General features: G+C 41.2%; 1 protein-coding gene across 1 annotated transcript; it reads left to right on the forward strand.

Annotated features, from left to right (window-relative positions):
- Nucleotides 1-1,185: 1,185 nt before the first annotated feature.
- LOC111671982 (heparan sulfate glucosamine 3-O-sulfotransferase 6) lies at nt 1,186-22,117 on the forward strand. Its single transcript, XM_023429239.2, has 2 exons — nt 1,186-2,079; nt 20,403-22,117. Exons 1-2 carry the CDS (start codon nt 1,601-1,603, stop codon nt 21,019-21,021), a joined length of 1,098 nt encoding a protein of 365 aa, XP_023285007.1. The 5' UTR covers nt 1,186-1,600; the 3' UTR covers nt 21,022-22,117.
- Nucleotides 22,118-25,947: the final 3,830 nt, after the last annotated feature.

Here is a 25,947-nt window from a genome sequence, read left to right on the forward strand (position 1 = left end):
TAGTTGGGTCATGTGCTTTTATGATCATCAGGTCTTTACCTTCACAGTGACACAGTACGGGTTAAACTGAATGATATAAAAACTGAAACTAAGAGAAACATCAGAATTAAGAATACTGAATGAAATCCAAGTTTTCTTATTTTTACTTTCGCAAAGCACTGAAGAAAGGGTGGAAAATGACAAGGACAGTCATTTATTTCCAGGAGGAAGAACCAGCGGTAAACTGTGAGGATCATCAGTGAGCGCTTTTAGCTCGTGGATATAAATCAGGGCTGTGTTCAGGCTTTTCAGCACAGCAGTACACCTCTACAGTCCACCCTCTCCAGAGGGAGGGATCCCAGACATTTCATCTCTGTGTCTCATTGCTGAAAATATAGATTTGTGTCCTGTTCCCAGGGACATATGAAGGATTTTGTTCCAAAAACCTGACCTGTCTGCAATGTGTTAAATATAAATGTCTAAAAATGTTTATAAGTAATCTGTCATGAATGTTTGAAATAATAAGTCGACTATTTTTCTAATATTTATCTTTATTACAAAAGTGGGTGTGGATGAGAAGAGAAACTGATGGTGGTCCGGATCACTGCATGTTTACCGTAAGTTTACAATGGTCACACACATGCACACACACACACACACACACACACACACACACACACACACACACACACGCACACACAGGGAGTAAGGAAATAGAGAAAGCTGATGACACCTGTCAGTCTCCATTGGGCAGGAGTGTAAAGGTTAAATGTGTGTCATGGCATGGCTCCATGGGGCTGTGGGGTCAGGAGGGCTAGCAGACAGCAGGTGGCCACTATAACCTGCCATTCACAAGCCACACAGTCTGACCAAGAGTCAACCTGGAGCTCCGGCCAATAATAAGGTTTCCAAATATGAAGTAAGTTATACAGTGGATGTGGTGATTTGAAGGGGAAATGGAGGGAATTGCATCCTCAGTCTGCAATCAGAAACTAATATCCCCTCTTAATCATGGTCCAAACGTTTTTCTTCTCTTCCAATGCATTACATACAATTAAACTAACGACTGTATTCCTTCAAAATTGCTTCCAAAATAATGCGAGATGAGAGTTTCTCCCTCTCTGTCAGCTTGGAGAGAGGGTGCGTTGCGCCTGTTAATTATTTTCTCTGTTATTTCAGTGTCGCGCGGGCTGAGGATGGAAGGGGCGTGTGTTTGATAAACAGGGCGTGGATTTGGCAGTCAGACGGAAAGGGGTGTTGAGGGTTTCCTATAGAGCCGCTGCCAAGGAGCCACGGGAGCGCACAGAAGGCACGGAGCGCAGCGGGACGTAAACTCACAGCCGCCTCTCAGTTGCAACTTTGCTCAAGTCGTCGAAGAAAAACTGCAAGTTGTCACATCCAGAGGAAGACAGAGGGAGGGGGGAGTGAGATGAGCTGAGCAACATGTGGAGCGTTTTAACGCGCGGTGGGCAAGTTTTGTGCCACTTGCTGCTGTGGCACGAACGCGATGATTTTTTTTAAAGCGCTCCCAGTTTGAGTGACTTTCTGAAAGACAGTAGTATGAGTTCCTTTGATATGCCATGTTTCCTGCGTTGTGTCCTCGTGATCAGGATTGCGACTCATGGGATGTAGTAAATGGAGAGCTGCGTTCAACTTTGGACACCTGAAGGTGCAGTCCAAGCTGTCCGTCTTCTTTACCATGATCATTCTCTTCACATACCTCTTTTACTGCCTCAACGGATACTGTGACTCCCTGCCCAGGCCTGTGTATGACCAACAGACTAATCTTCAAAATAAAATTATCTTAAATGATGGACAGGAAGCGTCACCGGAGCAGCTCGGCGCGTATAACGCGTCCCCGGTCTCGCTTGTACGGGAACAACTGTCGGACTTCTCGAACAGCGATGCTCCGTCCAATAATATATCTATAGCAAATAATTTCGGCAGCAAAAAGTTTCCTCAAGCCATCATCATCGGGGTGAAGAAAGGTGGCACGCGGGCGCTGCTGGAGTTCCTGCGCATCCATCCGGACGTGAGGGCCGTGGGCGCAGAGCCGCACTTCTTTGACCGCTTCTACGATAAGGGACTGGAATGGTACAGGTAAGCAATTTTTTTTATTTTTCTTACTTGATGATAAATGAATTCATAATTTAAAATCTGCTCTGACTGGAACAGTAATAAAGTGTAAGGGTCAAGGTTCAGGTCAGAAGTCATGGGCGCCTGATCGGGAAAGTTTTAGCGGTTTACTGTCACTTTCCACTGTCACCTGAAACAAATTCAAGTTGAAGTCTGAGAGCGAGACTTCCTCTCTCTTTAGGTTCTGTATGAAAATGTGCACAGGCTCTTTATTCATGTTTATCAAGCTGCTTAATTTGTTGCATACATGGAGCCACTGATTTAATATTAATTAATTAAAAAAACGTGTTATATTTCTATATATACGTTGCATTAGACGAGGCTAGTAAAATCAGGTCAAAATGACAACTTGAGTGGGGCCCCTGTACCACAAGGCCCTAGATTCTGCTCTAGATTTCTTTTTAGACTTCCTTTTAAATTTGCTCGCTCATGAAAAACATGCAAAACTCTCTTTATCTGCAACAGCTGCATATGAAGCCTATTTGGTCCAACTTGTCTTACTAGTTTGATGAGGTGGGGGGAGAGGAAGCCAGGTAGTTTAATTAGGCACATATATAATGCACATCACATACTGGTTTCCGTGGCAGTTTTAGCTGCCACATCATACATGTGTATCAAGTCTTTTTTCTTACTTTTTTAAATTTTTTTAACAGTCTGGGACCAAATAATCACTTTATGTGGCAAGAGCTAAATGTACACAATCTTTTGTTAATATGTATTTTCTAGTTTCCTTATTACAAATTTAAAAAAAAGAAAGAAATATTAGCGACTGAATATGATGTTACAAAAACAGCTTATCGTCCACCAGAAATATGTTTCTGTGCAGCATCACATATCGTCTCGTGCTGCTGTGGCCCCTCTCCTCTCCTCTCCCTTCATTAATCTCTCTCAGCACCAATACGGCGCTCTGCTGATAGCTTCCAAGGATGGCAGCGGATTCAGTCCCCTGCCAATAAATTGCTGTTTATTGAGCTGATACCAAGTGTCCATGTTGGTCCCCTGGGGGCCTTGGTCACTGCCAGCCCTGATCACAGAGGGAGGGAGGATGGGTTGTTGTGGATGGTGCTGATGCGGATGACCCTTCAGTCCGGTGGACATGTGATTGCAAGAGGATCAGCCTAAACAAATAGCCTGTGTATGAGTTTTTTTCCCAGTGAAGCCCAGATAAATTAAATTGTTGTTCAGGATAGCAGCGTCTAGAGAGACACACGTCCGGATGTGCGTATTTTAAATGAATAAATGGAATAGATACAAGTTTTTAAAAAAAAACCTGTGGTCAGAGGAGGCGTCATATTTCCGCTCATATCTGAGATGAGAGAAAAAGAGACAGAGGGGAGGGACATCGGAGAAGCATTACAGAGGAAGAATGAGGTGGTGGTGGTGGTGGTGGTGGGGGGGGGTCCGATGAGTAAATGACAGTTTGATAAAGAGATGTGGAGAGGAGAGAGGTGAATGTAGAGCTGTGGCAGAAAAATGTGTGGTGAGAGAAGAAGACAGAGACACACAGGCAGAGATCAATACCACCGGGTAATGATCCGTTCACTGTGAGGCTCAGGTGGAACAGCACTAAGTGACAACAGAGATCAAAGCGTGTGTGTACGTGCGTGTGTACAAGTACTGTTTTGCTTTCTTATTACTTAGCATGTTTCCCAAAAAGAGGAAGAGGCTGGGGTTTCCCTGCCGCATGCAAGATGCATCAAAATGTTTGATGCATACGTGATCAGTGAAGTTTCCTGCGGACAGCAGTTTGTTGAAGTGGTTTAACTGAAACCTCTGAAATGACTCGCAGCGAGCTAAGTTTACTCAAGTAGTTGAAAAGGTTGTAAACCGGCTGTTTTATGTCGGTTTTGACAGATGCAAAATGAACTGCAGTCGTCCCACTCTGTTAACAATAAGGGATAGGGTTGCATACAGTGTATTTTATCATCAATTATTTTTTAAAGAATATTTATTCAATAATCAATATCTGATTTTATCCAACAGTCTAAAATCCAAAGATGTTCAGTTTATAAGATGATGAAAAGCAGCAAATCCACACATCTGAGAAGCTTCAATCACAGAATATTCAGCGTTTTTGTTTGAAAAGTGACTGAAACAATCTATTGATTATCAAAAGAATTTTTGAATAATCTCATGTTGAAAATTAATCAAGTCATTATTTCAGCTCTACTAGGCGAGCTGTTTCAGATCTGTGTAACCTGTTGGAATTTAGGGGAAATGTCTTTACAACAAAGAGATAATCAGGGGAACATAGGGGGTTTCAACAGGTTAACTGAGGTCAGCTGGAAATGTCAGTGTTGTCACCGCAGGTATATATTCACTGTGAGATAAGCAAGGAGCGTGAAAACAAAACAAACAGCAGGAAATAACCCTGCAATGTATTCTATGGACTACATCAGAACATAATCTACCTCAGAATTAATTTTCTAACCCGATATACCCGTCCTCTCTATTATTTTCCGTCACGCTTCAGATCTTTTTCCTCACGTCCTGGTGGGATTGGACACTACAGTTACAGAACTCAGTGAATTCAGAGACGCACAAAGTTGACTCCTCTACTATCTTCCCTGCAGTAAAATTATTGTGAATCCTCTTAATGCCAGAATCCACTTGGACGCATGTGGGTCAGTGTATTTGGGGTCAAAGGTCCGTTTAGTTAAACTTTGGCTGCACAACCTGGTGGAAAATCAGCATAGTGAAATGAATGAATGGCTTCCGTTGCGCAATGTCGCACAATTTTGGTGTAAGAAAACTTTCTCATCTTCGCGAAGGTATATGATCAAACTGATACTTTAAACTGGATAACAAATGATCTTTGGTGATAAAAAAAAAAAAAACTTTTATCTTTTTTTCTTAGATGTTCAGTTTAATTATCTATTGTCAAATTTTAAATGTGCATTGTTGGGCAATCAAAACAAAATTTCAGTGTCAGCTTTGAAGACTTTTTTGTTCTGTTGGTTAAAATGATCTGATGAGTGTGAGGGGAAAAACCCAGATTTTTGAAGAAATGCATTTTCAGCTAAAGCAACAAGCTCTAAGATCTGTAGCTGAAGAGTCATGAAGCACAAGAACATAGAAAAGATTAAAGGTGAGAAGCGACCTTTACACGTTCCTTTTACTGCTTTCTGTTGACAGGAAACTGTCCTTACCTTGTTCTTTTTAAACAGACATGACGCATTCACCTCTTTTTTTTTTTTTCTCTTCCTCCTCTTTTCTCTTTTGAAGCCATAATGAAACGTGTGTTTTTGCTCTGTCCTAATCCGCTGACAGCTCGTGTCAACACCATGTGAATTGGACTGGTGTAATGATAGGACAGGCATTAACATGGACGGCTCAGGGACATGCAGACGGGGTGAGAGGGATTAGGCTCCCAGTCACAGTTAAACAAGGCCTTATGAAGCATTAGTCAACACTTCTACCCAGACACCCCCTCACCGTCTTCCTACACCTTTAGTGCTATAGGGGAAGCTTATTGCACCCAGGGGCTGTGTAGTTCACTGGCTTACAGACAAGCAATGAGAATTATTGGGACTTATTCTTTATTATATATATATATATATATATGAGACAGATGTAAATGTTTGAAATATGAGTAACCTCTAGTCCAAGCAACACCATCCATGCATTACTACAGTGTACTCCAGGGGGTAGTTCTTTAGTTGCCAGGGGTACATGAGCAGATCGTGGAGTAGCTTGAGTAATTTGAAAAAACAGAAATTATGATTTGATTTAATGTGTTTGACGTTGTGTGTTACACATTGATAACTAAAACTAATGGATTAATGGCTCAAATGCAGGGGAAAAAACATTAGCCCAATGGATAAATTGTTGAAACTGTTAGCTAAAAGTAATGTTAGCGTAATGGATTAATTGAACTTATTAGCTAAACTTAATTGATAAACATCCTAAACAGATAGCTAAAAGTAATGTTAGCCTAATGGATAAATGATTGAAACTGTTAGCTAAACATAATGGATAAATAGACTATACAAATAACTAAAAGTTATGTTAGCCTAACGGATCAATAGACGAAAAAGATAACAGATAAAATGAATGTTAACCTAAATAAATAATTGAAATATCTAAAAGTAATGGACAAATACTTAGACTTTTAACTTCTGCCACTCCTCTAACATCAATTTCAAGAGGACAGTATTGTCGGCTAACAATATCCAGATTTGTATAATCGCTAGTGTTAAAATAGCATCCGGTTTAAAAGCAGTTCAAACGAACGTGTTTGGACACGGTGGATTGTGTCAATGAGGGGTTACTTAAGGTCATCTGACGGGGCTGTGGGGGTAGGTCAGGTGTTCTGTTCTCTTCATTTCATTTCCTTTGCTTTCCTTTGGCTCCGACACCTCACATCACATTTACATGAAAATCAAAATATGAATTTACTGTAATAACGTGTTAAAATATTGATCGACATACCTCAGCACTGATTTGTCCCTATGTTGACTTCCCTGTGCCTTTCCTTTCTTTCTTTCTTTCTTACTTTCTTTTCTGCTCTCCTGCCTATTCCATACTTCCACATATCATATGATGTTATAAAAATATTATTCATTTAGTGTAATTACATGTTAAGTACCCGGTGATTCACATACATCAATTTGAAACAGAACCGTAGCATGTGAAGCCAACGAAATCATCTGAAACTGGACTGGAAAGTATCACTTAAACATTTCTTCTCTGACAGAGCTCTTCATTTCAAAGTGCTGTCTGTGTCTTTGAGCTCGCAGAGAGAGTCTTGGCCTCTGTCTTCAGCTGGTAACCAAGTAAAACACAAGGACATCCTTAAAGGAAGCATTTGGCAAATTGTTTGAGAAAAAAATGCTTATATGTGGAAAAGCCTTGGCTTTGCCATCTACTGGAAACGATTCTGTGGTTTCGTGGTGGAGAATGAGGGTTTAGACAGCCATGGTGTTCGACTGAGTGAGTGTGAGCATGTGTGTGAGTGTGTGCGTGTGTGTGTGTGTGTGTGTGTGTGTGTGTGTGTGTGTGAGCTCGGATTCATTCACACTGCTTCAGCTCTACCTGAGGTCCACCCCGTCCCACTGTTCTCAGCATCTCTCAGCCTTTTTCTTGACACTATAAATAACCCGCAGATATAAATGTCATTTCCCGATATCGATCACCTAAAATAGGTTCTTTCTATTGATCTCTCTCTCTCTCTCTGTCGGCTTTTATCACGCTGTTGCAGCAGAAATGAATTAACTTCTGAATATTCAATCTTGTTGACAAGGAGCTGTTACTCCCTTCCACTGCTGACATTTATACCCCACAGTCAGAGTGTTGCTGGAGTGGATTTATTGGCTTGTTCAGGTCACTCAAACTCTGTACTGTAAAGCCACTGGATGAGTTCTCGCCCTTGTTAGAGCCTCTTTCTCTTTTTCTCTCCTTAAGAGTCAATATTTCTTCTCTCTGTCTCTAAATCTTTTTTCTTATCGACTCATTTCTTTTTCTCATAGCCTCTTCTCTCTGAAGAAGCATGTTGTATAATTCAGCTGAGTGCTGGATGCACTACCTAGACAGGAATGTCCAGGTTTTATTTCCTGTTAGACTTTTTTCTACCAATCACAGGGGATGAATTCCTCTCTGCTCAAATTCTTGGGAGCTGCATGTTGCAAAGGGACTGACACGGGGGTTTTGGGGGCAAAGAGAGGCTTTCAGGGAAGAATTTGGAAAAATAGGAAATGTATAGATCTTGCTGGAAGAAAGAAGGCTTTGTGCGAAAAGACAGGCTCCAATGATTTGCGAGTATTTGAGGCTGCAGAAGTACAGGAAGGAAAAACTACTCTGTTATATACACGAACATGAGCAACACTATCCTGCACGTCTGTCAGAACTAATAAACATAACATGACACGCACCGTTATTTACATGTGAGGGCATTTGTGTCAGCATTAACACAATATGTAAATTAGTCTCGGAAAACTTTTAGGATATAATTAAACATGACTTGATAAATTGCTGTGGGATAGATATGGATTTTCAGTCAGTGAAAAAACAGGTCTGACTCAACTCAGTCATTTATATTTTGACAGCTTGTCTTTGGTTGACCTTTCCCTTCCCAGCATGCCGTGTCTCATCCAGTCAGAAATAATGGAATCAGATGACTGGGGAGAGATGCACGATGTGAGGATCACCGGAGAAACTACAAACCTCACTGCACTTGAATCACATGTACAGGGTAGAGAAAGAGAGAGTTTGCGTCATCACTGTGACCGATTTTTAAATTCCAAACTATGAAGTAAAAGAATCATAACATGCTGTTACTGCTCTCCAACCACAAACTAATCAAAACCCGCCGTCCTTGTCAAACAGACAGAGAGGATAGTGAGGCTGCGAGGGATCTGTGAGATCAGGATGACTGACGAGCCGCCACGTTTAATGCACCACAACATAATCGTCCTCATGCTACTTCTCCTCCACCTTCTCTTCTCCACTTCACATGTTTTTAATTCCTCTCAACCTCTTGCTTTTTTCTACTCTCTTTGCTTTGTGTCATCGGCCTTTTGGTTTTAGATTAGTCAGCAAACAGTAAATGAGCGAAGATGGGAAATTGAAAATAAGGTCAAGCCCTGCATGCGTGAGGAAAACTGTCTTACTCCTGAAGAAAAGGATTTTGCTGCCCATTAAAATCACATTAGGAAGGGATCTTCTCATGGTCAGAACTGTTCTTGGCACATATGGGTATGTGAGTATTGTTTTAAGATGGACTAGTGGCTCCACCTCGACAAGATGCAACATTAAACTGCTTCTTAATGCATCAGTATTAATAATGTAATAATTCAATACCGAGTGTCAACGTTCAGGGAGAGCCAAAAACTGCAGTTCCTCTAATGGCCACTTGAGGCTGGCTCCAAAAGCGAGTCAATCCCCATAGACCCTCATGTTAAAACGCTCAGAAATAAACGTGTTTACAGCCTAGTACAAAAACCGGTTTTGGTCTCTATAGATTATGAAAACTGTACAGGGGTGAATTCTCACATAATTCACCTGTTAGTACTTATGCATAATTGAGGGTGTGGCCACTTTAAGTGACAGGTCGGAAAGCGACACGCACCGAAAATCTCGGCTCCATTAGCGGGGAGTTAAGTGAAGTCAGGCCCCGCAGCTCACTCTGAGCTTCAAAGCTGCTCTTCAGAAACCTATGGATGACATCACAGAGGCTACGTCCATCTTTATTTACAGTCTATGTCCAACACGCCCTCAGCTACCAGTTCATTAGGTCCAACTAGCTCCAGTCTGACACAACAGTCCTGCAGTATTAAATGCTGCTTTCATCAAGGTTGTAATGTTCAGTTTTAGAGACGTGATGATTCAGCTGTGAGGTCAGTCTGCGGTGCAGTTGAAGTGTATTGCGTTGAACAGGTGTTTCTGTTATTTTGTCCATCAGTGAGGGTGGGCTAAATAACAGAAACACCCCACCCCTCAGTATAACTAAGTACGTTTACCTAAACCACTTGCAAATGAGTGTATATATCTAATAATATAACACAAAGGACAATCCTACATAATGAGCACTATTTTTTTCTGGTAATATTTTCACATCAATCAAGGATCTGAATATTTCTTGCACCACTGGGTATGTGTACACTGTGTGTAACAGCATAATATAAGCATCTGATGTTATTGTAATCTTAATTTAAGATTCAAAAATCTAATTAAGATATTTATTTCTTTTGACATCATCACCGAAAAATGTGTGATGGTAATTAATAAAATTGAAGGCTAATAAAATGGCTGCCTATGAGGACAATCTGCAGATTATTTTGGTGATTATTAGATGAACTGTTTGGTCTTTAAAGTGCCTGAAAACAAATGCTTGATGCAATTTCCTAAAGCTCAAAATGGTGACCAGAAAATCCTGTTCGGCATTTTTGCCAAGAAAAACAAAAGATGAATCGTTTACCAAAATAGTAATAGTAAGTAAAATGTAACAATATTTTCTAGGGATCAATTTATCAAATAATCAATTTCTTGTTTCATCTCTGAATTACAAATTCAAGATGATCCTGTCGGGGAGCTCAGGGGTTTTAATCAGTTTTTAATGCTGCAGTTTTCACTGTTCTACATCGAAGAAAGAATTTGAAAACAACATCAACTCACTTATGACTTTACGGCAACAACATTTACAGTTGCAGCTGTTTGGTTTCGTCCGATAGAAGAGTTACTCAAACCCACACCCAGTTTACCGTCACTGGCCTGTCTGGAGAGGTAGGTAATTATTGACCGTGTGTGTGTGTGTGTGTGTGTGTGTGTGTGTGTGTGTGTGACACCATAGACCTCTTACTGGTGTCCATGTCTGGTTAATGTCTGACTGCCTGACTGGGTTAAGGTGGGAGGGGGTGGCGGGGTATCGTGAGAACCTGCAGCCACCCTGAGAATCCCTAAGAGAAACACGCCTTTCTTTGTCAGCTTATAAAACCTCCCTACAAAACTCCCATCAGTTTAACTTAACCAACTTAGAAGAATTGGTTAATTGTCGCTGATGTCTGTGCTGGTTTCGAGAGGAAATGAGATTAATTATCCCTGAAACTCTGGCACAGAGAGCTGGAGCTGAATTCGAGGACAAGCAAAACATCAAACAAGACAGGGCGATGGGAGGACATCTGGAAACTAACACAGCAGCTCCCGCTTCATGTCCATCCAAACTCTGCTGTGCCCTGTATATATTGATGTGTGTGTAAACGTAGCCAAGGCCCGCTGAGTCCACTCTGCCGAGCCTGATAGATGGCACTAATAGCGGACCGCTGAATGGACTGTTTCCAGTTGTAAAAGCCGAGCCTCTGCCAGCAGTGATTTCCGTTTTTCAGCTTAAGACACAGCTAACAATGAGCTACAGAAACCACAAGGAGTGGTAGGCCCGAGCTGCTCGGAAGTGGGTTTTCAGGATCGGACAGTATCGAGTGTTCTTATTGGACGGGACCTGGGGAGTTGCCAGATGAGCAAAAGTCCATATTGAGTCGATTACAGTGTTTCTGAGGTGTGTGTGTGTGTGTGCGTGTGTCCCACATGTGTGTGTACTCTGTAAGCTGTTTAATTAGTGAAAATGTGGTTGTTTTCTCTGTCGTCTGTGCAGAGTCAGAGAAGAGGGTAAACATTACAGTATGTACATGTTGTCTCCTGTTTAATCTTTAACTGGACTAAAGGCCAGGCTAAATCCATTTGCACTGCAGGTTAAAAGATAAGAAACAGCTGTTTAGTTTAGTCTGGGGATCATGAAAAGTGTGTTTCATACCACAATGTACACAACACACAATAGAACAACATACCATAATATTTAGATTTTTTACATGCATGGATATACTGTGTTTTTAATGTATTGTAAAAAATTAAAATGCAACATATTTAAAAATATATACACCTTTCACTTATTTATATATAACAAAGCAAGTTATCATATCTTCTTTTTTTAATTTATCATATCCACTGTATGTAAATATATGGAGAAGAAAAGAATTATCTTATTAGTATATATGAAGACTTTCCATATATTCCAATACATTTTTAATATATTCAAAATTACCAATTCTTTTTTTTTTTTTTTTTTTTTAAATACACATTGATATGTGCTCTAGGGTGGAAGCTAATAATAACTTTCATTTTTATTTAATCAAATAATGGATGAATCATTTAGTCCAAAAAATGTCCATAACAGACTCCCATAACCCAAGCTGACATTTTCAAATCGTTCTGTCCAACCAAGACTCCAAGTACCAAAGATGTTTAGTATAAAAACAAAGAAAATTAAGAAAACTATAGCAAATAATGACATTTGAGAAACTGGGACCAGTTCATTTAATTAAATAACTTAAATGATTATCTGATTAACAAAATATTTGACCAACTAATTCTAATTCTAATTGATTTTTCTGTCAATCTACTAATAGAGTAATCAACAAGTCGTTTCAGTTCTATTTAGCTCATTCCGACCAATATTACATTTAAATTACCAGTCAAACTGAACTAAACCGAGTCCACACATATTCCCAGCTCATCACACCATTTTACTAACAGCCCAGTTATGTAACTGTGGTGGAGACATCATGACATCACTGAACCATCCTTCTGTAATCTGCCCGTCTCTCCACCCCATCTATGTGTCCAGCTTGTGTTCAGGGGATCGGATGAAGGTAGGGTGGGGCCCCCGCCCCCCCCCCGCGGCCCCTGGCAGCTCGGAGATAAAGCCACACAAGTAGGCCACTGAGGGCCCGGCAGGAACTCCACTGGAGATTTTCCCATTCGATAAGTCAAGAGGGGTGGGAGCAATCTGTGGCAGCACACACACAAACACACACAAAACACACACAAACACACACACAAACACACACACACACGTGCGCACACATTTCCTTACACTTACACATATGGACAAAGACTCATACATTCAGAAACACACATCAGGCTTTGCTTTATTCTGTCATTACAGGTTGTTACGCTATCGGAAAGACATAATCACTACATCTTCCTGTTCGTCATTTCCTCTGTGTTTTTTCTTCCTGTTGTCGTTTCGGAGATTCTACTTTCCTGTTATTCGTTTGGATTTTAGTGACATCTTCGGTGATGGTTTGATTTTTTTTTTTTCCTGAGCAAGAAAGTGAATAAGCATATTCCCCCAAAATGTCAAAGCTACTGCTTTAAGGTATATTACTGTGTTACATCAGTCATCAAAAGTTGCACGCTAATGCTAACGGTTCAAACAGTCAGTAGCTTTGAGATTTTCCTCTGTCATTAGGGCTGCCCTGGTTTCTCAGAGGAAACTCTGACTGACTACTTCTCACTCACTCATCGCTCTCAGGGCCCTGTGATGTCTCTATTAACTGTTACGCCTCTATTTTTCCCCTCAACTAGACACATTCTTCAGCTCTTTCCTACCGACCTACCCCAGTGATGCAAACCTCCTCGGTAAAAATACTCCGCACCACCCAGGCGCGTCTGCCAGACGGTAACCTTCGGAGTGTGTAATAGTCCGCCACACACATGCTGAAGCGAGATGCAGTAACATGAAGCGCGGGCAGTATGGGTTTATGTAATACAAATATTGCATAAAGAGCTAATGGATAGTAACGTGTACCAATGTTCAGTGATTTTTTTATTCCTGAAACTTAAAAGCATAGATGGTCTCCACCAGATTTTTCTTCTTCTTTACAGGGAAAAACCTGTGAAACCTCATTTAGCAACACAAACTCAAAAACCAGATACTTATCATTGCTTACTTTAGCCTTAAAATCTCTTTTTGGCAGCTTGGCAACTTGAATTTCAATAACTGAGAAAATAAGAAAACATCTAAGACAGAGGTTTTCTGTATTTTTACATAGAAATTGATACATTTAACAAAAGGTTACTGGCCAGAAACATCATCCAACTAATGCAATGGCTCACCTCCAACAGACACAAAGAGAAGCACTACTTTACCTCCCCTTTTATTGAGTTGCTTACAGTCCCCGCTGACTTGTAATCAGCCCACAGAAGCTGCTCAGCCCTGTATTTGCCATCAGTAATAACAAGCCTCCACCTCCACACAGCAGCTTTTACAGATCTTTGAACACACACAGGCAGACTGTATGTGTCTTCTTATGTCCCTCTGTAGTGGTCAAGGATGTCAGAGTGGTTTAAAATTCCTTCACACATGTCAAATATATTCATAACAATCTCACTTTGAAGGATACAGTAAAGGCCTAGTGGAGGCTTTGAAGTTGTGAGAGAGATGGAGACGAATGGAGACAAGAGAGGAGGTGAGGGAAACGGAGGGATCGAGGAAGGAAAAGAGGAAGAAACATTGCATGTACGCGAAAGAAAGCTGCACATGATGACATGTTGCATTACATGATCCCCCGTTATCCCCGGTGGTCTCGCCCTCTGAATCACAACCATCTGCCGCTGACCTTCGGGGTGGAAGAGTGCGTTTCCGTGCGGTGCAGGCTGGTGGGGATTTAGAGGGTCCGGGAGTCTGGGCCAGCAGAGCCGCTATGGCTCACAGCTTTCAGAGCTCCGAACCCCGGGACCAGAGGGAAACTTCCTAACCCTGAAACACCTCCCTCATCTCCACGTTACACACACACACACACACACACACACACACACACACACACACACACACACACACACACACACAAACTGCTCCCAGATGTGGATCCATCCTGTGGACGGCATGTTCAGATGGTTTGCTGTGTGAACGTGTGTGTGTGTGTGCGCTGCGCCTGTGAGTGTGTGTTTGTCGTAGCAGAAAGCAGAAGAGTAAGATGGGTGGTGTTCAAACAGAAATGGAAATGGCTGATGTGTGTGCTTCCCTCTGGAAAGGCGATAATAGCCGCTGTGTTTACAGTACCTGCAGGTGTCCTTTTTATTTGGAAATATACACACACTCACATTTGAGAAGCACTTTAGTGGGTGAGCTCCTTCATTCAGGCATCAATCTGTTCTAAGTCAGGGAGGAATAAATGTTTTATGCCCTTTAGATCATTTTACCCCAGAAATAATTGGCGTAGACCATCCATACACACTGTAGTATACATCTACAATCTAACCTGTTCTTTACATTTTTTCCTTCTTTTAACTACTTTGTTGAAGACAACAAGCTATTTTCAGATCATTTATGCTAAATAGTTCATAGTGATTAATCTACCATTGCTTATATTTCTATTTAAATTGATGTGACAATTCAATCTACAATTTAATACATGGGGTTTAAAGGTAGATGAAAGGGGTACTTAAGCAATGTATTATTGCACTGTCACATAAGTTGGGAGACTTGCTAGAGACAGGATTTTTAAAAAGTAAGATCAAAGACTATGCAGCTGAGGACAAGAAATCCTTAACTTTTATTCCCTATAAGTCAAACTCCAGAAACACTTAAACCTCCATTTTCCATAACTTAATAAAACTAAATTTCCTGGACAACTTCATCAACATGGTAAACACCCATGCCACTTACACCATCACCTCAGTTTTTTAACACGAGCTTTCTGTTAAAGAATTGTAGCGTCAAAACCCAAGCTGAGATTATCAACATCAGCAAGGTCATTATTTCAGACTTTAGAAAGCTCAGCCAGAGCAACACGAGGCTATAGTGCCTACTCTCCACGACAGGTAAACTGATCTGTGAGTGGGAAATCAGTGAAATGCCCCTTTAACCACATCAAATAGTGTGAATTCATTTAGCATCAGGAGGTGAGATAACAATTACAGCTACTCTCCTGAGCTAGGCTAGTTACTCGTTAGCAGGACTAGTTAACTTTAATTGTTATTTGTGATTGGATTGGAGCAAATAGAAATCCTAAGGTTCAAGTTAATCAAAGTTTATATTTTCAGTAGGTTGGTCATAGGCAAAGAAACTTAATACAGCCTACCTTTTGCTGAGGCTAACTGCAGCTATCTCACCACTAGCTAGCTTAAACTTGATATAGCTGTGTCTCTGTTGCAGAAGGTAAGCCAGAGTGCAGCGTGCGGGTTTGGCTTGGTTTTTAGCTCCATTTTGTAGTTACTGCAAATTCTACATAGTGTTTTATGGAAATTGTTCATTTGTATGCCACATTCATTTTTTATTTAGTAAAAATGTCACAAGCGTCTGCTATTAACTCAACATTGACCAAATATAGGCTATAGTTACCTCTACTTGGATTGTAGGCCAGGCATGGAAAATGTTATTTAAATAATGTTTGTCTACTACATCGACATAAAGTAGCTCCTGCTCCTCTCCTGTTGGTTTAATGTTGAGAGCCTGACGTAGGTCACTATACAGAGGTCACTCAGGAGTCCTCATATTCTAGTCATAAACAGTAAGCTATTAGCCTGCGGTCCTTTAAACAGATGCTAATAAAGCTCAGCCCACCCACACTGACCTCAGCTAAAAGTGTGTTAGAGTGCCTGGACACAGATAAACACACATCTGCGTAGTTTCAGACCCGGTTGCATTCCTGCTCCAGATGCTAACAGTAAAGGTGTGATGAAAACAAACATCAGGTCGCTAGGTTTCCCTAAACTCTCTTTTGGAAACCATACAGAGGCCGGCAGTTGGCGGCATCACACACAAACCGACTGACATCAGATAAAAAAAAGAACAAACACTGCGTTTTCATCTTTATGAGAGAAAACGAGATTAGATGCTTCTGAATAGCAGCTCCAGGTTAATGAGAGGATTTCGTGCCTTCTTGGGTTGCTGCTGTTTTTCTTCTCTCCATCTGTGCTCTTACCTCGCATTCCCTCTTTCATTGTATTGTTTCCCCCTCTTCTCCTTGCTCTTCTCCTTCTTCTTCTCCTATCCCCCTCTCTGTCGCAACCCCCCACACCCTCATCTCCCCCCTCCCCTGCACCCACCACCGTGTGGCCTCCTCCTGGGCTTTCCTTTTGTAGTCAGGCTGCTCTGTGATTACAGGCCTGTGGTTCAAAATGTAAACATGATGTCAGTGGCAGCACCACTCAGCCTCGCATGGAACACCGTGGCTTCCACTAGACTGATTGGATGAAATTAAACATCCATTTAGTGCTATAGACACACTGACAAAACACCAAACAATGCAAACACACTGGCACCTCAGTTGGTTTTGCTATCAGATTTGGTTGTGGGCAGTGGATGTCAATGCCTGCACCCACAAAAAAAAAAAAAACACTAAAATATCTTGCATGTTTTTGTTTGGTAGTGTGTTTTTCTGTTAGGCTTTTTGGTTAAAAAGAAAAAATGTAGAAGCTTATGTAGGTTTTTCCAGGGAGACAACACCCATTTTTTGATAGGAGAAAATTGTTTCATGATCTAAAACATCAACAGTAACTGTCAGTTTTTAAGTCCCTTTAGAGCAGAGAGATTATTTCTAGAGCCACTAACGTTAAAGAATCATACAGGGAGAAATTTATCATAAGAGACACAGACTCCCCAGACAATAATATTAAGAGACCCAAGTGCATTGCAGCCAAAAATATGGTGACGAAAGAACCCCAGTCTCCTTTTTTCTATACTAATATTCACTTGATTTTGTCAGACATGATCTCTCAGGGGTTGTTGAAAGTCATTCTGGGAAATAGGAAACAAAGGTAGAAGAGGCAGGCTGAGAAGTAGATGCACCAAAACAACATGCAATTACCACAAAATCACAGATTGATGACACATGGGAGTAACAGTATCCAAGGGGGGAATTTCCTCTCAGAGTTGTTAAACTTTCCTTGGATCCAAATGAGAAATTTCACTTCTTTTTTCTGGGACCCAGATTCATAAAAACTATATTACCACTTACATCATGTGGTGACAGGCTCAGAAACTTGGCTTCAGGGGCAATAGGTTGTAGCTTACACTTTGGCCTAAAATGCTCATTGTAACACATCCCGATGTAGAGACGAGCCACAAAAACAGAATTGTTTTTCGAAACTTTTCACCCTTTGGTATCTGCTGTATTTTCTCAGTTTTGTTTTGCCCCAGCCCTGTAATACAACTTAGAGGTTTCTTATGAATACCATAAGTTGTGTATTTGGTGTTACCCTCGTAACTTCATGCCAGGGGACATGCCGGACTTGGAGCTGAGTGTGTGTGTTGGATCAGAGAAAGAGAGGAATGGAGTCGGCTCCATCACCACACACCAGAGCTCAGAGCCCCATAAGCCCTTCACTTACAGACCAACCACGAAGACTCCGACCCAACCATCACCACATGCCTGCTGAGGAGGGAGGGGGAAGGCATGGAAATTAGCTGAGGGATCTTTCACAGTTGCAACACTGGCATTCCTCACTGCTTAGATTTCTATAACGCAAACTGAAATTTGAAGCTTCTCTTTAAACTCAAAGCAACGGGCTGTATTTTTTGGTTGTGCTTTTTTTTTTTTTTTTAAGAGAGGAAAATTGGCAGGATATTTTTCACAGCGGAGGTTATTAGATTCCATTTTAGCGTTACAGTAGCATTTGAATGAAATAAACGACACGAGACAAATAGGTTTTCCTTTCCCTCCCATTTCCCTTGTTTTATATACAATCTGCTCTGGCACGTTATACAGACTCTCAGTCAAACACAGGCTTCAGTTAGGGTTTGTTGAACTTTCTGAGGTACTACTACGTCTTCTCAGCCTCTGAGTCATCTAAGTAGGGGTGAAGATCAAGAGGAAAAGGGCAGCCCACTTGTCTAAAAGCCAAAGTGTGCCTAGAATACCTCTACCACTGATGATAATAACAATCAGAGGGCCAAAGGCAATAACAGGATTGAACGAGAACACATGGCATGCCATGTTATCGGACTCCTGCCTGTTGTTTCTGTGGGAATTCCTAATAAGACTACTGAAGCCAGATATTTTGGACATTAATTCTATCAATTATGATACCACTGTACTTACAAATGTAATTGCTAAGGGAACAGGATGACATTGCTACAACAAAGTCAGACATGAAAAAAAACAAAAAAGAAACAGAGTGGTCAAAAGATCAGACAGGTTGTAAACAAGCCGTAAATCTTGACAGATTATCTAAACTACTTCATTCAAAGTTCAAAACATTTTTTCTTTCAAATAAGTTTGGCTAAAGGTGACTGAGTGTTCATGTCTCTTATCCAGACAGACTTCTTTTTAGCAATGTTCCTGCTTTTCCAGATGTCAGCAAAAGGCCTTTTTCGCAGGAGACATTCTGACATGTTAGAGTATGAAAAGCACAGGTGCATTTAATAAAAGTTAATGATGGCCAAATTGTATGAACAGTTTCAGTTCCATTGTACATGTTGGCTCGCTGTCACACTCTCGTGGCTTTGCTGGGACACTTGAATAACACAGAGCCATCGTTAATGTTATTAGTAACACCTGTGCTTTTCCTGCTATGACAAGTCAAAGTGTCTGCTGTGAAAAAGGACTATAAACTTTGGGAGTGCAATGTTTTTATTACCAATAAAAATGATGGCCAAACTACAAAAATAGTTGTAACAAACCAGAGTTATTCTTTAACAGTCTTAATCTGCTCTTTTCTGTTGTTAAGTAGGTAGCTGCTACTAACTGCTGTTTTTTCAGCTTCTTGATGACACCAAGTGGACTTTAAGAGAAACATAAAGATGTGTAGTGTTTAGTGTGTGTAGTATTAACTTTAGCAAGTTTTTGTTTTGTTTTTTGTTTTTTTTAAACACACCTATCAACAACTTTTCGGACAAACTTTTGCTACCTTCCGTATAAGAAAGTCACAAGGTCGGGCTTTCCCACTTCCCACATCTCTATGAAGATATATCACACAGCATCACACAGCATCTGACGGGACTGAGCTTCTAACTTTCTCTCCGAGTGATTATTTTTAAGTTAATATTAATAAAGCCAATATCACAGCACTGCCATTATTTTTATACATGTTTGATGATTTTGTCAGACGGCGGTGCAGAGCAGCAGCTTGGAAAACGGCTCGATAGCGACTGCTGGTTAACGTAGTGTTAAAGGGTCTGCGTTTCGGTCACTTATTCATACTTGTTCCGTTGTGTGACAACAGACACAGAAAAATATAGATGGAAACAGCTGTATTAGGAATTGGGCTTTATTAAAATACTGTGTTTGTGAGCACAGAGAGAATGAGAGTAGCAAACAGATAAAGGGCTGAAACCAGCTGACACTAGGCAGAACACATATAGCCTACAACACAGCTGGTTGTTTTAATGAGATTACATTTTTCAAGTAAGTTGCCCGACACCGTTTATATTATTTGACAAAGATAAGTTTGTAGTACACACACACGGGGGAAAACAAGGAATTAAAGTAAAAAATATAACAGCAGCAACTTTTCCCACCCTTGCTGTAAGACTACAAATACCAGCAGTGTGACAGTAATGTGGCTATTATTTCAGTCCTGCGGGACACTCTCCCAGCTCGGAGGAGCACAGTGAGGAACAAGAGGAGAGGGAGGGTCCAGGCAGTTATGAGCCAGTTTAGGAGGAGGCAGCGGACGAGAGGAAATTACTTTTCTGAGGTTAATATAGCCTTGCGGTTTTCCTACAGTAGCCACTCACAGACTCCCTCCCGGCCTGCACTGACATGGTCACTCCATCAATGCCAGCAGCTAATGTCATGTTTATCTCCCTCTAATCACAGATTTAGCCCACTAATTACAAACCAAAATCAAAAAGCCTCCAAGGCAAAAGAAGCATCATCAAAGGAATGTACTGAGAATTATGAGAATATCGAGGGAATGTATTCATTTTTATCTAATATATAGATGTTATTTTTGTAACATAGAGCACATGTTGGCATTTTCTCAAGTATAACCTCCTGGAATGTTTAGAGTACAGTTTTATTAATAGCCGTCTCTCCCTCTCTCTTTCTGTCTTTTTCTCTTTCATCCAGGAACCTGATGCCTCGTACACTGGAGGGTCAGATCACCATGGAGAAGACCCCGAGTTACTTCATCACCAAAGAAGCCCCTCGTCGCGTCTTCTCCATGAGCCGCCTCACCAAGCTCATCGTGGTGGTGCGTGACCCCGTGACCCGGGCTGTTTCTGATTACACCCAGACTCTGTCCAAATCTCCCGGGCTCCCGTCCTTCCAGAACCTGGCCTTCCGCAATGCCACCACAGGACTCATCGACACGTCTTGGAGCGCCGTACGCATCGGCATCTACGCCAAGCACCTGGAGAACTGGCTGCGCTTCTTCCCACTCTCGCGCTTCCTTTTCGTGAGCGGCGAACGCCTTGTAACGGACCCAGCCGGCGAGATGGGCCGGGTCCAGGACTTTCTAGGACTCAAACGTGTGGTGACAGACAAGCACTTCTACTTCAACCAGACCAAAGGTTTCCCCTGCTTAAAGAAGCCAGAGGGGAGCAGCAGGCCACGCTGCCTGGGGAAGTCAAAGGGCAGGCCCCATCCCCAGATCCCCTCCGAGGTCTTGCTTAGGCTCAGAGACTTCTACAGACCCTTCAATCTCAAGTTCTACCAAATGACCGGCCACAATTTTGGCTGGGACTGAATGGCTACTTATCAAAGCTCCTAAAAACTTTTAGTAGCCAACTGCCAAGACCAGACAGGGATATCTTGAAGACATTGTGTGTTACCAAAGCTTTTACTGTATAAAATATGTATTTCCTTCATTTCCATTTCCTAAGCTATGAATGCAGGATCTGCCAACACATACTCCTGCCTTCCCCTAGGTTTACAACAGCCAGGCTAGCAGAGGTTGTGAGAGCCTCAATCAAAACAAAAGCCAATGAGAAGCACTGGTTGTGGCTCAGTGTGACGGGTGAAAACCAGATTAAAGCATACTGCTTATTTGCTTAAAAACTGGAACTTCTAGCACTTGGCGCCACAAGTGCCAGAAGTATGCTATGCTCTCATTGCTGTCCAAAACACTTAATAGCACAACGTCTATATTTAAAATAACCCCAGAAAGAAACCTGTGCTGCAAAGAGATGTGTCTGAAATTAAACTAAGTGGCAAAAAAGTAAGAAGCCATGACAGCCAGGCAGAGCTACGATAAACCAAATGACATGTTGGTGCGTTGAGGGGGACACAGGAAATAAGCAAAGGGGTTTGAATTCTGCACAATGGTACAATCAAAACAAATATAAATGTGTGTTGTTGAGACATAAATTAATAATTCAGAATCACTTAAACCTCAACAGCATTGTTCAGTTCACCTTTACACAGTGTATGCAGTTAATGGATTTTTTCTTTCCTTTATTGCAAGCTCCTTTTCTGGACTCTTTAAATTTTATTATAAAAAAAAAAAAAAAAGATAAACACATAGTTAAACAGAGGAGGATACCTGGGACAGGTGCAAAAAGATACCAGACATATAAACAGTCCACAATGTGCTGTAATTTTGCTGTTATTTATGTTGCCAATACAATGCTTGTATAAAATGTTCTTTACAGACCACACGCATGTCTGTGATTGTTGTCCACTACATTTAACTCACATTCACCTCCACAAATGGTACTTACATGCAACTGTATATTTCTAAAAGCGTAATTTATAAGATGACAAACTATTGTTGAGATGTTTACTCTGAGACTTTTGTATTTGAAATTCTGCTGAAAATTCTGAGTAAAACCTTTATTCTAAAACATGTGTTTTGCACTCATTTTCTGTTTCTGAGAAACTCTCAGTTCATCCTCTTTTTATTCCAAACAAACCAATATTGCTGCTGCAAGGAATTCAAAATACATATGTTGGACAGATGAGTTTATTCCCCAGAAGAGACCTACCAGATACTGGATGATTAATAAACAAAATGCAATTATTCACTATTGACTGATTTCAGGGGAATGTGAAAATGCTGTGGATTGTTACTTTAATCTTTAACCTTTACCATGTTTTAAAATCAAGTGTTAAACTCACAAACAGCATAAGTAGGACTTATGTAAGAAGACTGATATCACTCCTGTGTATCTACTAAATATGAGGACCAGCAGTGGGCTAGCTAAGCTCATCATAAAGAAAGGGGAAATGGTTTGCCTGGCTTTGATGTGTTAAAAAAAAAAAACCTGCCTAGCATCACCTAAATGTCAGTATTATGCTTTTTAAAAAAAACATCTCTCTGTCTCTGACATTAACTACCAGCTGATTAAACCAGTATGCCAGCACAAGGTACATAAAACAACAACAAGAAGGCTTGCCACATTTTACAACGCTGTTAACAATGTTCAGAATGGAGCCATGTTGAAAAAATTAACGGCAAAATGTGCCCTCATGGTCAAAGGAATGGTTTGACATTTTGGGAAATACATTTAATTCACTTTCTTGCTGAGTGGATGAGAAGGTTGATACCACTCTCATGTCTGTATGGTCATTTTGAAGCTATAGCCAGTAGATGGTTAGCTTAGCTTAGACTGGAAACAGGTTTATCCAGCTAGCCTGGGTGTGTCCAAAGTTAAGAAAATCTGTACTCCAGCACAAATGAAGTTCACTAATTAACATGTTAAATCTTTTCTTTTTTTAATCCGGATCTTATTACCTTCAGACAGAGCTGAGTTAGCTTTATGCTGATCTAAGATTACAGTCAGCTGGCTGTAGCCTTATATTGGACAGACAGGCAGTTCTATCGACCTGTTCTTCCTACTCTTGGCAAGAAAGCAAATAAATGTATTTCCCCAAATGTTGAACTTTCCCTTTGAGCATAAGTGAGTGTTTAATGAAGCTGCTGTTGGGAGCACACAACGGGCTTGGATGGTGGTGGGGTCATATAGCTGTAGGCGCATGGGGGCTAAATTTGAAGTTAACACAGGAGAGGGGCTTTTCTGATGTGTAAGCAATCAATTCACTGGCGTGATTGGTGACCTTTGGGGAATGGCAATCTTTGACCTCCTCGCTCCCCCTTGACCTGTGAGCCTGGTCGTCATAAACTGCTGACCGCTTCCACCACTGGGCTGGTTAATGGAGTCGCCTCGTGTGAGCTATGAACATGGGTGCATGCTCTGCTCTCACACACATGCACACACTCACGCACAAACAAACACACAGGCATACAACAACTCCTCCCCGATCCATTAATATTGCATTCTCAACCCCTAGGACCTCCACTGAAGGAGATGGTCCGGATCAATAACTGCCTGTTTAGTTTATAGGCTGTGGGGATATGTGCTTATATGTACCATGTCCCACTGTCACTTTGATTTAACTCAGGGGTCGAACACGGGTCGCTATCATACATTTGTAAAATATTATTTAAGACCTGATATATCTTCTATACATCTGTAATCGATGCAGGGCTTAAACACAAATTCACAGGGGTGCATACATGGATGCTGGACCTGGGTATGAGTCTAATCTTTCCAGAGCTACACAGTTATGATTGGGTCTCTGTGACATCCATCTACTTTCTCATTTATGCGGTTGTTAAAGTTCATAATTCATTTCATTACAAGTCAGTGCTGGTATCAGTTTGATTCAATTCCCTGGTCACCATTTCTCACCAGCTACATCCATGAGGAGGTCATAAAGTGAGGACACAGCAAAGTAGAGAAACCTGGTGAGGGCAAATGTAGTTTTTTTTTTTATGATAATGTAACATAGTAGGTGAACTTTAAGCTGCACTGATCAATATTTTTATTGTAAAAATTGATCAAACAACAACTGTCTGTAACGTCAAAGTTCTCATAGCATAGAATCCACAGAAAATTATTATCACCAGAATCTGCATTTTCTCTCGGCACTACAAACCTTTACTGCAACTATTTAATATTGTTTTTGCAAATCCTGTCTGCAACTTTACCGTTTTCATTCACTCACACAGTTTTCTCATGAAAAATAAACAAAATTACTCAGCAGCTACTTTCATAGACAACTACATTTTCAGAAAAGCCTTCACATGATGATCCGTTACCTCACGAAAGCTTTACTCAAACTTGCAAACATTTGACATGTGGGTGGTGTCCATGAACATTTAAGCCCAACCCATACAAATACAAATACAACTACAACATAGGCCTACAACAATACAACTGCAACACAGACCAAAAAAGCAGCAGCAGAAACAACAGCAGCAGCCAGGTCTCACTAATGCAAATGCTATGGCACAATAATAGCTCACAATAATGCCATAACATTGCAATACACATGTCCCATCAGTGTGATGTTAAAAGTAATTGACAACTGAATATTACACTGCTCGGCGGCAGCTTATAATAAACCAGATATCTTACCTTGAGCTGCAGGCCAGGTGCTCCAGTAGTTATAATAATCCAAATCCAAAAGGTGTTGCAGAAATGAAGTCTCTCATAAGGGCATGGAGGTCCAATGAGTTCAAAATATCACATCAATATAAGTTGTGGATGGAAAAGCTCCTGCAATGCCGCCAAATCAGTCCTAGCTTGACACCTGCTAGCAGCAGACTCTTCAATGGTGGCGGTGCTAGCTTGATACTCCAGTCTACATCCCCGAGGAAAAGTTACAACCAAACGGAAACGATGTAGTGCAGGTGAAGCTGCTCTCCTGGGAAGGCTGGACTTCACCTGTGCTCTCTTTAGCCGGTGGTTTGCCAAAATAAATCTGCAATACGTTTTTTCCTCCATTGTGACTTTATCCTTCGGTTAGCTATCAATGCTACTGCGGCCGGATGTAAATTTACGAATCCTAACTTAGAGTTGACATGACCCGCCCTACACTGCCTCTGATTGGCTGATTATCGATCGTTGCCTTCGCTAGCTGGATTGGTTTGGTTTAGGCACGAGAAGGAGTGAGAGTGGTGAGGGACAAGGTAAGAAGAATAGACTGTACATAAAAATGAACGTTGACCGAAATGCGCCAGGTGAGCAATTCCTATAGAAACTGAATAGGCGCCATTTTAGATCCGAGATCCAGGTATTATAATACATCCATGACGTCGACTCCGTGAAGCCAATGCGGAAGTACCTGAAACCTGCATTCTATCTAATGACCATCAGGGGGCGAGTCCAGTGGTTGCAAAAAGAAGTCCGATTGTATGAGAGAATGACTCTACTTCTCATTTGATTTATTACCTCAGTAAATATTTTCGTTGTGTCTTTATTGTCTCAATCACTAGTTCCAAGTCTCCTTCAATACAGCATGATGTTCATTTACAAATTATGGTCCTATTTAAAAGGAAATAGACGATAAAGCGGAATGGTTTGGGGGCGTGGCTACCGCGTGATTGACACACAGGGTGAAAAACTATGCTCTCACCACCGCAGCACTCCAGTTTCCCGCGGCCATGGGTGGTGTTCATTTTCCACCCTGCATACTCTTCAGTTATAGAATATCTTCAAGTCACACAACCCCATACATGTGTGAGGAGTGCGTAAAGGGAACCAGCCAGCTATGTCGTCAAGTTTCCCGCTGGTGAAGAGTTTCCTTTATGTCTCTCTCTGCACCAGAGAGTCCTGAGACCTGAAATAGGAGCAAATCTCTCATTCATCATCTGACTGAAGTTATTCAG

The sequence above is a fragment of the Seriola lalandi genome, unplaced genomic scaffold, assembly GCF_002814215.2.
Source record: "Seriola lalandi dorsalis isolate HSWRI2012SDOR001 ecotype SW California unplaced genomic scaffold, Sedor1 jcf7180002054892, whole genome shotgun sequence".
NCBI classification, from domain to species: domain Eukaryota; kingdom Metazoa; phylum Chordata; class Actinopteri; order Carangiformes; family Carangidae; genus Seriola; species Seriola lalandi.

Excerpts from the sequence above, each read along its gene's own strand:
- LOC111671982 (XM_023429239.2), top strand. The coding sequence starts at position 1,601 with ATGGGATGTAGTAAATGGAGAGCTGCGTTCAACTTTGGACACCTGAAG. Across the intron at positions 2,080-20,402 it reads AAGGGACTGGAATGGTACAG|GAACCTGATGCCTCGTACAC; the intron begins GTAAGCAATTTT and ends TCTTTCATCCAG.